Raw genomic sequence first — 16258 nt, forward strand, 5'->3', positions numbered from 1 at the left:
TACTATTTATAAATCTTCTCTTTTCTGTTGTGAAGCTATATGTTTCCTTTGCAGATCACTTATCACAGTAATCTATTGAGAGCCTGCTAGCTCTAATTTTATATCAATTAAGTGTCATTAAAGATATCACTGAAAGAGTCCACACCTCTGGGAAGATTAGAGAATAAGATAGATTTTGCTATAAAATAGCATTAAACATTCAAAGATTCTTCTCTCTGTGATCTTAGTAGTGCTGATGGAGAACTTAAAATGTCTGATTAAATAAATGAAGCCAGGTGAGATTATATAAATTATGGATTTAAATTCTGCAGTTCTGCTGTCATAATTTGAAAAGTTCAATATTGGAGTTGGGATTACAAGGAAAAGACTACAATAAGGATTCTAGGAGTGTTACCTTACTCCTAGTTTACTAATTGTATTTTATTCTAAATGTGCAAAAAGGGATGGTGTAAGCTTGGCAAGATTGATACTTCGCATAATTGAACTGAAATTTCAGATAACTTATTGAACACACAGTGTTGATTACAAGGTTCCAAGTTTTGCTTAGCAGGGAATACTTCAGAACATTTAATTCACAAGCTGTTAGGAGTGGGAGTAGAATCCTAGTGGGTTTGTTGTCATCCAGATTTTCAGGACAGAACCAAGCTCCAGTAGTGACATCTAAGTAATGGTTGAAAGAGGGAGAGAAAATCCCTCCAAAAGCATGACAATGCTAAATACCTAAATAATTCCCATGATTTATCATTTCTTTCCCAGTTTTTTTTCCATATCTTCTTTAGTATGGCCTTTTTTTTCCCCCATTTGATTACTGCCATTGTTAATATATTTTTCTTTTCTTTTTTAATCAGCCCTGATCAGTCTTTTGAAATATTATGTGATTATGCTCAGCAGTGCACGCTGGGGAGAAAAGTGCAGATTCACACTGTTACATATGATTGCAGCAGCCCTGCTTCTCTTGTAAGTAATTGTGTTCATACTTAACTTCCTGAAGTGCATTTTTATTCCTGTTCTCTCATAAACTTCGGGGGAAGCTAACCTAATCATTAGAGTTCTTGAGTTAGTGTTCTTTTCTCTTCAGAGCATATTTGCACACATGAAAAAAATCATTTGGAGCATCATCTTGTAACTTGCTTTACTCAGCAATTTTAAAATATTTCAGCCATATTAAAATAAGACTGGTAAGCAAATGATGGAAACATAATTATTTTGGCTTTCTCACTACACAAATCTGAAATATTCTTTTTCTCTCTCTACTGAGAACTGAATACCAACAAGCCACATTATCAAAAGAGACTATCAGGTCAAAGTAACTGTTTCTCTTCCTATTTTTGTATCTAGGCACTTTTAAAGAACCTTGCAGAAGCTGTAAGAGGCCGTTATCATTGCTACTCTTCCCAGGGAGAGGTAGGTGACAGGGAGAGAGGCAAAGCATTTTTCTCTCTTGCTGATGGTTCTTCACTTTGAGAAGGTAAAATAATTATCTCCTGAGTGGAAGTTGATAGTAAGAATTGGTGCTGAAAGTCTCTGTTATAGAAGTGCTGAGGATGTGCTCAATAAACCTGTGGTTAGTTCTTTCTGCAACTGAAAACATTTCCTAAAAGTGCAATAAATTTTGCAGTTATTGTTTACTGACTTATGGCTGATAAAAGCAGTGGCTTCCTGTAGAGTGATTCAAAGTAATAAAGTAATATCTTGTTTATGAATTATTACTAATTTATATGCAGAGCATTAGATACATTCAGACTCAATTCTGCCATGCCAGGCAGTCTTGTATTGATGCTTGCACATAAAAGTAAGAAAGCTGCTTTTGGTTGGTGTTTGAACAATAGTTGACTTATTTTTCCCCATTTGTTTTTATAATTGCAGAATTTTGATAGCAGTGATTTTCATCTGCTACTTGAGGAAACCCAGAAGGCTAAGGACCTACTCAAGAGTATCAAGCAGAGTTCTCAAAGAGTTGGTGGCTTGCTTGGTAGTGAAAGAGCAGATGTATGTAACTTTTTATTTCCAGAGGTACTTGGAATAATTAGCATTAGAAATTTTAATTGTCCACGATATGAAAAAAAATTGTATGATTGATCTGGTATTTTGATATGTGAACCTTGAATATTCTCTATTGAATGTCAATTGTTAAGAGCAAATTAAGAACAAAATCAGTAAAGGAGACATTTTGCTCAATATTCTCCAAAATGCATGAAAAGAACATTGTCTTGTGATCCCTGTAATGGGAATCTCAGGAGCATTAGCCTAATTCTATGCACAATCAAATAAATGAAGTTCCAACTGTCCTTTAAATTGCTGAAAAGATACTCCTGTGTGATTTAGTTTGGCATTTAAATCCATTGCAAACTTACAAGGGCTTGTCTTGGTAGCACTGTATACAAGTCTGGGAGGAATTTTTTTGTGAATAAAATTTCTAATTATATTTCCCCTCATCCTTCCTATGCTGTACATTTTTTTTTCCCTCTTCCAACCTCACAGTTACTAAGGACTGTGTAGACTACCTATGGAGCAGAAGTCACTCTGGAATGACTTAGAAGATTCTATATCCCCAATAAAAGCCCATTTTTAGGAGGACCACTGATAGCTACTTTCAAAGCATTTTGCTTCTTGGAATACCAGCACTTCAGTTTTAAATTATGTTCACCAGGATTCCATTCTGGATATTTTGAATTGAGGGTAAAAATAAATTATGTTAAAACTTGCAAGAGCTTTTCTTGAAATCTGTTCTAGGTTTCCACCGCATTTGCAAATACAGCACCTTCTAGCTTCTTCCCAAAGCCTCCAAAGCACAAAGCACCATTAGTTATTCAAACACCAAGCATCCTGGCCAAAACCTCAGCAGACTGGTTAAAGACGTATGGATTGAAAGGTAGCACAGAAAGAAAAGCTTAACCAGTATGAAACATTAATTAGAGATAGACTATGTGTTTTATTTAATGTGGTTTTTTTCCTTCCTATAGCTAAAAAGTTAAACCTTTATCAAGTTCTGGCTCCCAATGCTTTTTCTCCTGTGGAAGATTTTGTACCTATTCTTAAAAAAACAGTATCATCAACTCTACATGAGGCAAGTGAGGAGGAACTTTTTTCCCCTGGGTTTGTGGGTCTTTTCCCTTTCTATTGCTACATCTTTCTAATTTAAATCTGTACTTTATAAGTTAGCTGAAATTCTACAGACTGATATTTGAGTCATAGATTCAACTCAATGTCCTTCTTAAGAAAGACCAACATGGAATTTCTTCCTGGGTCAATCTTATGTTGGGTTCTGTAAACAGTTAACTCTACTTATCCTTCTAGAAAGTGATGATGCAGTTTGAGTGGTATGATGGAACTGTAAAAAATATCCATGTTGACCTGCCAGTATTGTACAACTATCAGGTGAGTTGTCTAACATGATGTGGCCTTGTCAGGGCTAGACTGCCATCTAATTATTCCTCATTAATTGTCTTGTTAGCTAAGTACTGCAGGGATTCGTGTGCAGACAGCTGTCCATGTAAGTCTGCAGCCACTGGGATTCTTACAGGCAGTAGTGATTGCTGAGGATTTCCTCCTAGATCAGAATGCAGATCATCAGAGAGTGGGGCAGGTTTAATGAAAGAGAAGCTGTCTGGGGTTGTTTGCAACCAGGGTTTGCTGTATGGTGGTCTGTCAGTCCTTTCCCATTTCACTGGCAGTCCTGACAAAGGGCTGTGGGAATGTTTCCAGGCTGGGCAAATAATCCATTAAAGTGGGAGTGATATGAAGTCTGTGGAACTCTGCAGCCAGACCAAAAGGAGGGTGTGAAGTGGCTGAAATGAAAAGCAGCTTCTGTGGCTTCTTGCTCACTGGGAGATGCCTGTGTTTTGTGCATGCTAAATTACAGTTTTGTTTGTGAGTTCGGTGCCCTTTTCTAGCTTGATATGCCTCATACAATACCTACATAGACTTGGAAAGGTCATGGTGTATAAAGTGTGGACAAATTACCTTAATTTCAAATTGATACTGTTAAAGAATTACATGTGTTTGAGAATATTGTGTTTATGTTAAATGATGTGTTTTGTTATGAACACTTTTTTATCACTCTATGGTTTTTTCATGGACTGTGTTCTCTTATCTGTACTAAGAATGAACTGTTGCTATCTAAATTAATTAAAATATTTTTTTCATTGCTATGCTGTTACGTTATTTCTGTCCTAAGCATTCGGTAATGAAAGACTTGAACTTTCTATTTTTAACATGAATTTCTTTATTTATGCATAGAAAGTCCTTGCTAAAATGGTAAAAATCTATGAGAAACGAATTGACTGGCTATCTGTTGCTAGCAGAAGAATATGGGGAAGTGTTTGTGAAAGAAGGTATTGTATTTGATTTTGGTTTTTTGGGGTTTTTTTTGTGAGGTTTGAAGTCTTAATGTGTTTGAGGAAGGTGTTTATTTACATCTTGCCTGAGGCCTTACCCAACCTCAATTGCACATTTGTTCTTTTTCCTGTTTACAAGCCTTGAATATGGAGTTTCAGCCAAAAGGAAGGTAGCTGAGGCCCCTGTTACTAGTGATTTTCTGGCTCATTGATTAAGGATTGAATTAGCCCATCTGGCCACTCTGTTGTGCTGGGAACTCACATCCCACCGAGTGTCCATCACACCTGTGGGTCTTTTCAAAACTACTGTTCCCAAATTATCCTGTGTCCATTAGCTGTGGCCATCCTGCATTGTCTCTGCAAGCAAGACTTAAACTGGCCATGCTGAGCAGCTCATCATTAACACTTCCCTCTAAACAGGTAATGTGCACCAGTCAGTCCACACCTAAGCAACCACTCTGGCACTGATGAGCTGGGAGAAATCTTAACCATTTGTCTCTGGAGTAATATTCCACATCTTCCTGTAGTGTTGGCTGGAAAAGGAGAGTGAAGTATCCAGAACTCTCCATATGGCAAACATCCACACATTCCAGAAGGGTTTTAGATACTCAAGTACAGAGAAGGGGAAGAGCTGTTTGGGGTTCAGGAGCCATTAATGGCTCCTGAACAAGTAGCCAGTACCCTGATTATTCCATAGTTTAGGAAAGACAGAAGTATCCATTACTGTTCCTATTTTTATTTTTTAAATGTTACCAAATGTTTTCCAGAATTTTTTAAAAAATATAGATTCAGTGTTTATACATTTTGATGCATAGGTAGAAGATACTTTCCCTGATAAGTCAGAGTTCACTAAAAATAAGACTACATAATTAACTAAGACTTTTCTCTTTTTTTTTAATGAATACCACTTTTCTTCTACAGGGTGGTTGTACTTGTTGATATATCAGTGACAAACTCCACCTACATCTCTCATATCCAACGCTGTTTGCGACTTTTACTTGAGGAACAAATGTCAAATAAGGATTGCTTCAATATTATAGCGTAAGTAACTATCTAGGAGTCTTCTAAAATAACTGTAATGCATTGCAATGAAGGAAGTATGCTGAGAGACTGCACTAATTGACTGTTACTAATAGGCATATTTGAGTATTTAATGTTTTTTAGTGAAGTATTTGCAAGACTAGCACTGATTGGTCCTTATTGGGTGAGTGCGTGAATCAGATGTATGGAGACAGATTAGTAATTAAAAATCACTTTTTTGGATGAGGGTCACTGGAGCTGATTGCATCATATCTGTAACAAATACTCATACTGCTGTATTGTTCATAACAGTATTAATTCACCTGTCAGAAACACACCAGAAGAGCATTTTGATGTCTCAGGTACCATAACTGAGAGCACCCTTTAAATTTTAGAGTAACTCCAATACTCTTTAATATAGTGGTAAAATTCTGTACTCAGCACTTGCAGGAAGAAACATGTGGCACAACTGCTGGGCAGGTGTCTGGCAGCTAAGAGCCAGCAGCTCATGGAGTTCCTAACATGGTGTGAGAACAGAGCTCTTATCCCACAAAAGAGATACAGGCAGCAGCTGAGGGTTGGAGTTCCTCTTTCACATTCCTTCTTCTGAGCTTTTCCCAGTTCATGTAGGATCCTATTCAGGAAAGAAAATCAAATAAACCCTGGGTGATGGATAAACGTGGATAATTAAATGGTTTGAAATAGAAAATAGTTGGCATCAGGGAATTTTTTGTCTGTAATACCCTAAATAAGATGTTTTCTTCATCTGTGAATTTATTTTATCTTTTTTCTTGTTCTAAACCATAATCTGAAAATGAATTGCTGTTATTTTTCTGTGAAAGATTTGGGAGTGACATTGTGCCTTGGCAGCAGGAGCTGTGTCCTTCCCAACCAGAAAACTTAGAAAAGGCTTGGAGGTAGGATCAAGTAATTATCCCATGTATGTGAATTTCACAGAGAAAAATTGCATAATTTTATCATGTTACAAAAATAGGCTGTTGTGTTCTACAGTGATTGTTCATAGTGGTTTCAAGTGAAAACAGCATTGTAAAAGTTAATATATTATCTTGGGGTGGCTTTATGTTTCATATGTATAAATAATATATATGTACACACATACAGAAGTGTCTGTGTAAGGAATGAAGAGGTTACATGAAGAATTGAAAACTGCTTCAAGTTCAGTTGGGATGTGAGAGCTAAACAATGGGAAAAAAATCCCAGGTTTCTGTTTGTGGAGTCACATCTTCTGTGTTCTCATTATACCTCTGGTTTAATTTCTGTTTCTCTAAGTTCTACTACATTAATATTTTTCCAAGTAAAATTAGGAGAGAATTCTTTCTTCCTTATGTTTTGCATCTTACTTTAAAATCTAGTTTGCCATGCTGGCTATACAGAAACCAGAAGAAATAATTTGTTATATAATCTGGTTTTGCTCTCTGTCATTTTCAAAAATTTTAGACTCCAGTGCAGTGTTATTTAAGACACTTAGTTCTCTTCATTGCTCTGAGCAGAAACAAGAGCTGTTGTTTCTTCATTCTTTGAACTGTAAACATCTTGGTTTAGGTGGGTGTTGAGCTTGGAATGCAAGGGCAGTAGAAATTTCATGGGTGCCCTCAGAAGAGCTGTGGAAGTTGACTTCAAAGACAAACACAAATCACAGGGACTCTACCTGCTGACTACTGGAATACCTGATCAGGAAACAGTGAGTGTCATCATAGGCAACTTTTCTCTAAGTTCCTATCTAAACTAATATCAACTTTATTTTTCTCTTTTTTTCCCCATGCCTTTTTTCCCCTTATAGCCAATCACAGTTCATTAGCAGAATATTCCTCCTCTACATGCCTAAGGCAGCAGAACTGTCTGGATCCCAAACTTCATTTCTGCAATTGTTAGTCATGTCTTGGAGGTAGTAATTATTAATTATTTATAGAAAATTCAAGACATGCTTTTAGGTTTCCTTTCCCATTCCAGCTCTGGGCAACATTTTGCTTCAGATTTCTGAGTTGGAACAAGCTGATTTTTTGTAATACATCATTTCTGTGCAACTCATGGAACAAAGACACAAATCATTCTCCAGTGGATCTCCATAGCACACTATGTAGAGACAGCTGCTGTTTTTATCCCAGTAATCCCTTGCCTGGATCCATGTTTGCAGTGAATGTGCTCCATGGCCATTAAGCTGTGTTCACAGCCTGGAGTTTCTACATGTGTGTGCAGTGAGGTGTCTCCTACTTTTGTTACCAAACCTCTGGAAATTCTGGGCAGACCTAAGAAATTATTAAAGCCCATATGGTTGACAAGAAAATGAGGGACAAATGGGCAGTTTCATCCCTGCTTCGCTTCAGTGCACAGCTACATTGATGTCCATGATCTCTGCCTTTGGTTCCCAAATGTACCCCAGCTCACCTCTTGCCTGCAGTAGAGCTGTTGTCCCTGTAACCAGCAATAGTGACAATTGTTGTGTCTGCATGGACTGGGAAGGCATTGCACTACTCAGGGTATGTTCCTCTTCTGAGCTGCTCCAGCTGGGAGCACTGGTACATCAGTCAGGAACCAGTGGAGTAGATGGAAGCTTGTCTGAGGTAGAGGCTCAGCCCTGATGTTTCTTTCTTCTCTGTCTTACAGCACACAATCAGTGCTTATGTGGCTGAGGCTTGTGGAGGTTTGGATTTACAGCTCCATGTCTGTCTGCTCAGTGTAACAGAGGGCACTGACTCCAGTGGGATTATTCCAGCCTGCTATGCCAGCCCCAGGGAAACTGCCAGTGCTTTTAAAGAAATTGTACAGGCAGCCAATGGGAGGTTTCACTGGTTTGGAGAAGCAGGTATGAGCAAAGGAAAGTCAGCACATACTTCTTTTTCATTAATGAAATAATATTCATTAATGCTTTTTTACTCCCAAATCAAGTAGTTTACTTTTTTAATGCTGAGAGCACTGAGATAGAAACACAGGTCATAGTTTTATTGAGACCTTCAACCACTTTGCAGAATATTGTAATGGAGCCTTAATGAAGGAATTTGTTTGTTTGTTTCTATTTGAATTCACCATTTTCTGTTAGCCTTTTTAAAGATGATTTAAAATATAGTTATTAATATGATAGATCCAGATGATCAGGCATGCAGGAAACAAAGGTTTTTGATTCTCTGCATTGGAATTTAGCATGTGGTGCAAACTGTTGTACATTTAAAAAAATACTTATTTTGTACACTTTAAGAAACCCAAGCTAATTAGCATCTATTTGATTATCAGGTATTTTTGAAAGTGATGATATTACCAGTATTATATCTGAAATGGAAAAGGCAAAGAACTACTCCCAAAAGGTATGAGCTACATAGAAATTTTTAATTACATGTTTCTTCCTAAAAAAATGAAGTGTTTGTTCAGCTGACAGTTCAGGAGATTGGAAAAAACCCTTTTATGATGAGCAGGAATGTTTTAGAGTGTGACAATAGTGACCATAAACTATGGACTAGAAAGCAGCTGCACAGTAGCACTGCAGTGACTGGTGTTGGAGTAGCCATGATTCCGTACCAAATACAAGTTTACAGTTCAAGTGATTCTCCTTTTTCTTGCCAATCCTGTGATGAATTCTTTTCAAATAAATTAATTCTTCATTATTATAAAGTTATAAATGTTATATGCAAATAAATAACACTGCATTCTTGCAAGTCCCAGTGTAGGGAGGGCTTGTCATTAGCACAATGGCTTTGTCAATTCTAAACCAGTTGTTTTCTCAAGTGTACTGAGGCTGTAGAACTAGACTGTATCTCACCATTTTCCATGCACATAAAGATATCCAAAGGAATAACTGCAGCAGTATAGCCAGCATGGCAGTGTGGTGCCTGCTTCTTATAAAAGTGTGAATAGAAAGAGATCTGCAGTAAGAACCTTGCCCAGAGGGCTGAGAACCCTGCTGGATGCAAGTCTGAGTCACAAAAGTTGGATTTTTTTAAAAGAAGAGCTGGTGGCTATTCAATGACACCTAAAAATACTTTGTTATCGTGTTACAGTTGCATACACTTGGTTCACCATCTTCCACTTTGTTCTGGCTTTGGTTTATGTACACTGCTGCCTTTGGTTCAGTCTGTTTGCCCAGAGCAGGAAGGGTTTCCATGCTGTGTGCTTGAGCAAGCACAGCACAAAGGGGTTTCTCTTCAGTTAGAGTGTTAAGCATTGTCAGATAGGAATATTATTTATTATTATAGTAGTAAATACAAAATACCTGTCTTTGAAATGTCATTTCCTTAAATTCCACGTATCTGAATTACTAAGCAATGTGGATTTCCATTTCAGTGTGCATTCCTGGTGGAGTCCTTAAAGCAACGCTCAGGAAATCAGTCTGTGAAACCCCTCACAGCAGAAGGAGACTCAAATGTGCTTATGAGGAAGGAGAAAAAAAAACCACAGAAGGCGCCATCTCCTAAACCAACAGCTGTGAGTCTGGCTGTAATGGTTTGAAATGGTCCCATTTTCAATATGCTGTGTGTTAAAGATCCTACCCAGCTATTGGATGTTCCTCTTTGTGACAGAAGTGCTCAGCTGAAAATTAAAAAAATTAGAGCAGCACTGAGATAGTACTATGAATTTGTTTGCATTCAAAATGCTACATATACCAAAAAGTGCATTATACTAAGTAATTTGTTATAATGGAACCACACTGTAGTGTCAGAAGGTGTCTAAATAATCCTTCCTCTGACCTTAAAATAATGTTTAATGGAAACAAAGGCAAAGCAGAAATGTGCTTTACCAAATTGCATCTATTTTGCAAGTCCTTCTAGAGGGTACTGAATATTATGGTGTTCTGCTCATTTACAGCTGGGACAGCTGCAGCTCAGTAGCATGTCTCTGGACTCACAGAGAGCCAGCATAAAACAAGAACAGGATTCAGGATTTGTTTCCTGCCTTCTGTGCTTATTTCTGTGGAGCTGCACTACTGAATCCCCTGGGATTTTGCTATGTTTGTTAATCTGGACTGTCTGTTTTGAGTAGGTGTGCACATCTGTAATATGCATAAAGGGCCAGTGTCTGCTGGAACTTTCAGTGCTCATCTTTGGAATGGGAATGGCATTGTAGGTGTGGGAATGTAGGAAATGGGAATGTAGGTGTGGGAATGTTGCAAAGGCTTTGTAGGTCTTCCAGGCTGCTTTATCAAAAGTGACATATTCTCAACACCTCTTCACAAATGCAGGAGAAACAAATTACTCAGAGATGCATGGTTTTGCAGGGATTAAACTTGTAGAAAACGGGTATGGGGTTGTCCACAGATGTTTGGGATATTTATAGTAGAGCTGTATGTTAAATTAGATGTCAGTTGCTTGAAGGCTCAGTGTCACAGTAAGTCTTATCCTACAGCAGGGTTAAACAAGTGCTTTTGCTGTTTAGCAGGCTGCTCATCCCCTAGAGGGATAAGCTAAACCCAAAGGAGAAATTACTGGTGTCAGCACTAGATTTTCAATAGTCACTAAAATGCTGAGGAAGATACTAATACTGTATTCTATAAAGCAAGGCCATTACCATACTAGACTGCTCCTTCAGGTGGCAAAAATGGTCCAAACTCCTCTCCCTGTAGGTGTTAGTCTTCAGGTTTATGGTAGCAGATGATATTGGCAAGAAAATTAAAACAGAGCCATTAGAGTTACTTAACCCAGCAAGAAACTGCAAATTAATGTGTTGTCATGGCAGTCTGTGGATTTGTCAAAGCCAGAGTAAAGCAGGAATTAAATAATAAAGAAGTATAATTCCAGGTTAGAATAATGCAGTTATGATCCATCTGAAGCACTTTTTACTTTTTTTTTTGTTATCAAAGGTGCATAAGGATGTTAAAGACAACCACGGTGCTGAGAGAAATACTCCTGTAAGAGTACTGGCATGGCGTCCTCCTAGTGCCAAAGCAGGAATTCCACCAGGTCTGTATGGATTAGGGGCTTTTTGTCTTCAGTTGCTTTTGGCTTTTGCTTAAAAGACAGTATTTAAGTTAGAAATTTAAATTAAGATTTTAGAAACACCTGGAATAGTAATTTTAATCAAATTTATAGGAACCGTGGTGCTTGTTTTGGAATTCCTTTGGGATGAGTTTTAGCTGTAATTTACCTCGTTTCCTTCCACACTGTGCAAGGAGGGAATTCTGCACAGCTGTGCAATGATTTCCAGGTCCTAGGATTGAATACCTAACCTTTATCAGGAAAATTTTTCTTTACATTGAATTTGAGTCTTCAGATCTCCTGATGTTGATATGTAGCAATGTTTACAAATCTAGATTCTTATTTGCATCTGAGGTGCTCTGTATAATGTTAACTGGTTTCTCCAACAAACATTATGCTTGTTCAAACCTCTCATTTTTTTCAAACTAACTCCTGTGACATTCTTCCTGATGATAATTTCTTATTTGTAAAAGTTTAATTTCTATGAAAGCTGCTGAAGTAGTGCTGTAATATGATTTTTCTTAATTAATATCAAAGAAAATGAAGCATTTATAATTGTGGTAATAGGAATATGTGAAGAGAAGAACAGGGTTGGGCTCTTCTCATGTAAGAGTTTTATCCAGCTGAGCTAAATTAATGGGGTTTTTATCTATTATTTACTTGTAGCAGAAACAGTAAAAGAATGGCCTCAGACTGAGAATAAAGGAAAGCACAAACCCAGGAAGCAGCCAGAGCTTTCTGTATCTGTATTTTACACTGAAGAAGGAAGAAATGTGGGTATGTGTTATCAGGATGGGATGGGTAAAGCCCTTTTCTTATCAGCCCTTTTGTTATAGAACTGGCAGGATAGTAAGTCACTGATAACCAGGGTGCTTTGAACAGTGAGTGGGAGAGAGTTTCACTTACCAAATAGTGATGGGGAGTTTTACTTTAAATGCTGGTGGGTGGCACTTTTTGCCTGGGTCTTTTGGGGTTTTTCTTTTGTAAAGTCCCTTGGGGTCTTTTGGTCAAAGGTGCTCCAAGGAAAAGCCCTGTGAACATGGTTCGGTTGATTTGGTTTGGAATTTTTTGAAGGTGATAATATTTTAAAAGAAGTGATTTTTTAGGTACTTTGTTCATTTCTTAAATAGGTACAATATATCAGAGGTATCCCAAGGCAGTGAGTGTAAGAAAATCTGTTTGCTCTGTCAGATTGCCAAAGGAAGAGGAAATCTGTTCAAGCAAAGAGGTATTTTTCTCCTTACTAATAAATGTCATTTTGGAACTATCCATCTGAATTAATGTAAATGTTAACTGTGATTCTGTACAATGTGTTACTAAAACTGTTTTGATATTTGCCAACAATCAGTTGCTCTATTTGTTTGTCTTACAAGTGGCTGACCAAGTACAGTATTAAAAAGCTTAAACTGGAATTGCCCAGACTGATGTTTGGTCCAAGCTGTACCCACCAGAAGACAACCGTGGAGTCTCTGCACAAGAAAGTATCAGCAAAATACTGTTCTATCTTCCCCAGTGCAGAAATCAATGTAGGTTTTTGCAGATGTTAGGTACCTACATTATTTGAAAGGCTTTGTATTTGTTTAGTGAGTGTTGATTGATGTTTCTGACTTTTCTCTCCACTTTTCCCTGATCTTTCTAAATCATAATTCCACTAGCAAACTAGAGAAGGTCCTTTATTCACTGCAAGAAACCATTTAGCATGTTAGAAGTCCAGACTGCATGTTCTGTAGAATGTGTATCATCTCCTCTGTTCATACAGTATGAAAAATAATTTTTAAAATTTAACTAAAACTTTTCAAAACCATGTGTGAGTTGAAACTGGAAAAATGTTGGATCTTGATTGTTTCAGTTTGTGTAATGACTGAAGAAAAGCATAGAAAGTTAAGTGCAAGCTACAGAGTCACAGAACTTTTCTTACCATACTTCTTAGATAAAAAGACAAACATCTCCCTGGTATCCAGTGCCAACACTGCCTATATAGCAGCTCAGCTCAGATTTCCTGAAGTAAGATGCTCTTGTACAAACTGAATTTTTCCAGGGGGTTGTGAAACATCTGCACTTTCAGCCTCGAGAACTGGAAACCTACAGAGAGCAGCTGGAGAAGGTGCTGCAGCGTTACATCCAGAGAGTGCAGTGGCTTCTCTCAGGTATTAGTGTGCCTCTGGTTTCCTGTAAGGCACAAATATGTACAAAACCCTCTTGTCTGCTGTTTCTGGTAGAATGGATCTGAATGTAACTCTGAACCTCCAGTGTGAATAAAGGTTCTCTGTCTTGCATTTCATTGGAAGTTTAAAACTTATTTTTGTGAATACAAGAGAATTCAGCATCTGTGCAGCTGATAAACATCTTGCTTGCTGACAAATAATTAGGTTTTGGTCTTTGTGTGTTTGTGAATACAGAGCAGAAGCTTTCTATCAACAGAATAAATACAGTAGCATACACAAACAAAGTTAGCTTTTCTGCATGTTTTCCTTAGAATGTGCCCTGCTTAGAAGTTCAGCATCACTACTGGTGAAGACTATTTTGATCTCTCTGTTGCTCATAAAGGTCTTTGTTGGGAAATAGTTTAATTTTTTGCTGGATTGCAAAGGACAAATTATTTAATGCAAGTTGCTACAATTAGCTGGTAATTAATGCTTGATAGTTCTAGTTTGGAAATGGCCAAACACTTTTCTATTGTTAACCTTTTAAGTACATAATTGCCACATAGATTAGACTTAATTATGTAGAAATGTACCCAGAATTACCCCTAAAGACTGAAGATTTACATTATGCTCAATAAAATAAGCCTATGTAATAACTCTTAATCAGTTTTAATGTTCTGGCCCAGGAAGCCGAAGATGGTTTGGTACCATTTTAGAAGCAAATGTCTGTGTTTTGATTGATACATCTGGTTCCATGGGCCCATATTTGCCTCCTGTCACAAAAGAACTTGCCTCCCTTATCTGGGAACAGCTGAGAAAAAATGAAGTCAGGTATGGTGAATTACTGATAAAGACTGAAATCTGCACTCATTGTTAGGTAATCAGATTGCTTAGTAATTACAGTGATACAGCACTGAAACACAGTTCAGGTAATTCCTGTATGTTATAATGTGCATGTGACAGGAACTGCTTTTTCAGTTGCCTTTACCAGTTTTAAGTTCTAAACCCTCTAAGGTCTGAGCCTCTGCTGTAGGCTGATGCTGTTTACCCTTTTAAGCTCAGCATTCCCATAGATTTTCTATTCATGCAAAGTAAGATATGCTTTTTGACTTTTCCAAGGCTGAAGACCTTAATCCAACACTAGGCTCTTTGTTAGGGAGTTTAGTTGGGTTTCATGGTTTTTTACTGTGGGGTTTGGGCTTGGTTTTTTTTAAATTTAATGTATTTTCTTATTTCAAAACTGTCTTATCCAAAGTGACTCATTGTATTGGTTAGGGTTAAATGTTGTGGGTCATCTTTCTCCTCAGGTTTAACCTGCTGAGATTTGCAGAAAATACAGAGAGTTGGAAAGAGTTTCTTGTAGAGGCAACTGATGAAAGCTGCCATGATGCTGTGCAGTGGGCTTCCACATGCCATGCTCATGGGAGCTCCTGCATCCTTACAGCTTTACAGGTTGGTGTGCCACAGCTTGGAGAACACATCCTGTCTTGTGGGGGTAAAACTCTTCCACCTGACTGCTGACATTGTAGGAAAATTATAATGTCAAAGTGTACAACATCTTTATATGCAAATCACTAAACAGTTTAGAAATCAAGTCACTGTTTCTGGCCCCAGGGCTCATAGATACTCAGAGTAATTCCTCATACTAAGTTTTAAAAAGAAGTCAAATATCAATATCAATAGGGTTTTTTTTGCCATGTCCTGCTTATAAATATGTTGTGTTATGCTACAAATGATCTACTTAAATTTTCAAGTTAACATCCTTGATCTCCTTCCCCAATAAGAAAAAATGAAAAGAAAAAACTAAGTTGATTAATAATAAAATATAAATATATTGGCAAATATAAACTGTCTTAAATTATTGGAATGGTGGTTTTGTTCTGAAGTATAACATTTCATATAAATGTACCAATTATTTAAGTTTATTTTCTGCTTTTCAGAAGGCTCTCAGTTTCCAAGGTGTAGAGGCACTGTATCTATTGACTGATGGAAAACCAGACACCAGTTGCAGTCTGATTTTGAAAGAAATTGAAAGATTGATAAAGAAACAAGATATTAAAATCCACACCATTTGTTTTAGCTGTGCAGACAGGTATATGATACTTTGCAAGGCCAAAAAAAAATCTCTTAAAATGACTCCTCTATTCATTGTCAGAAGTCTGTGCTACCAAGATGGTGATGGGGAAGGTTGTTCTGACACAGGTCATTGCCACATGGCCTGCATTTCATACAGGAATTTATAATCATGTCCTCCAGTCTATTTGTTTTGATGTCATATTTTTGAGGAGTTCTTAGAAATTCTTTTGCTGTTGCTTTCAGAAAATAATTTTCATAAGTAGCTTTCTACTTTGTGCTAACAGAGGGGCTGTTGAATTCCTGAAGAAGCTTGCTTCCCAAACAGGAGGGCGCTTCCACTGCAGCTCTGGAGGTGAAGATGGACAATTAGCAGCTCACAGAATATTGACAGAGGGGCTGGATGATGAAGATGTATGTTAAATAAATCAGTTTGTTTTGTTTCTTTGCAACTTAGTTCTTCATCAGTAGAGAAACTTCATTTTACAGAAACAATGAGGCAAAATTAATACAAAAATTCCAAGGTATTCCATAGGAAAACCAAAAAGAGAAATCTTAGTATCTGTTTTTGCCTTTCTGCTAACTGCCTTGGTGCTAACTGCGGAGGTGCCCAAGCCCGTGAAAGGAATACACAGTGCAATATAGGTTTTGAAAGAGAAGTAAAAAATATATTGTGTGTCTGCATGTGGTTTTTAAGTTAACTTCAGCTTTTACTGTCTTCTTATCCTTCCCATCTTGTGTTTAATTTAATTGAAAAATCCTT

The 16258-nt window shown here is 37.4% G+C and overlaps 1 protein-coding gene across 1 annotated transcript in view; it reads left to right on the forward strand.

The window, feature by feature from the left end:
* Positions 1-16258, forward strand: part of VWA3A (von Willebrand factor A domain containing 3A) — a 30823-nt gene that overhangs the window by 5608 nt on the left and 8957 nt on the right. The window contains exons 10-31 of the mRNA XM_050980174.1: positions 849-957; positions 1339-1404; positions 1867-1989; positions 2734-2872; positions 2964-3071; positions 3302-3378; positions 4240-4334; positions 5259-5378; positions 6200-6274; positions 6921-7059; positions 7983-8181; positions 8607-8677; positions 9651-9791; positions 11164-11263; positions 11945-12055; positions 12409-12506; positions 12652-12804; positions 13317-13425; positions 14109-14253; positions 14730-14874; positions 15363-15514; positions 15783-15909. Of these exons, the coding sequence (XP_050836131.1) occupies positions 849-957; positions 1339-1404; positions 1867-1989; positions 2734-2872; positions 2964-3071; positions 3302-3378; positions 4240-4334; positions 5259-5378; positions 6200-6274; positions 6921-7059; positions 7983-8181; positions 8607-8677; positions 9651-9791; positions 11164-11263; positions 11945-12055; positions 12409-12506; positions 12652-12804; positions 13317-13425; positions 14109-14253; positions 14730-14874; positions 15363-15514; positions 15783-15909 (2602 nt within the window). The remainder of the gene's footprint in view (positions 1-848; positions 958-1338; positions 1405-1866; positions 1990-2733; positions 2873-2963; positions 3072-3301; positions 3379-4239; positions 4335-5258; positions 5379-6199; positions 6275-6920; positions 7060-7982; positions 8182-8606; positions 8678-9650; positions 9792-11163; positions 11264-11944; positions 12056-12408; positions 12507-12651; positions 12805-13316; positions 13426-14108; positions 14254-14729; positions 14875-15362; positions 15515-15782; positions 15910-16258) is intronic.

Source organism: Serinus canaria, chromosome 14 (genome assembly GCF_022539315.1).
Source record: "Serinus canaria isolate serCan28SL12 chromosome 14, serCan2020, whole genome shotgun sequence".
Classification (NCBI taxonomy): domain Eukaryota; kingdom Metazoa; phylum Chordata; class Aves; order Passeriformes; family Fringillidae; genus Serinus; species Serinus canaria.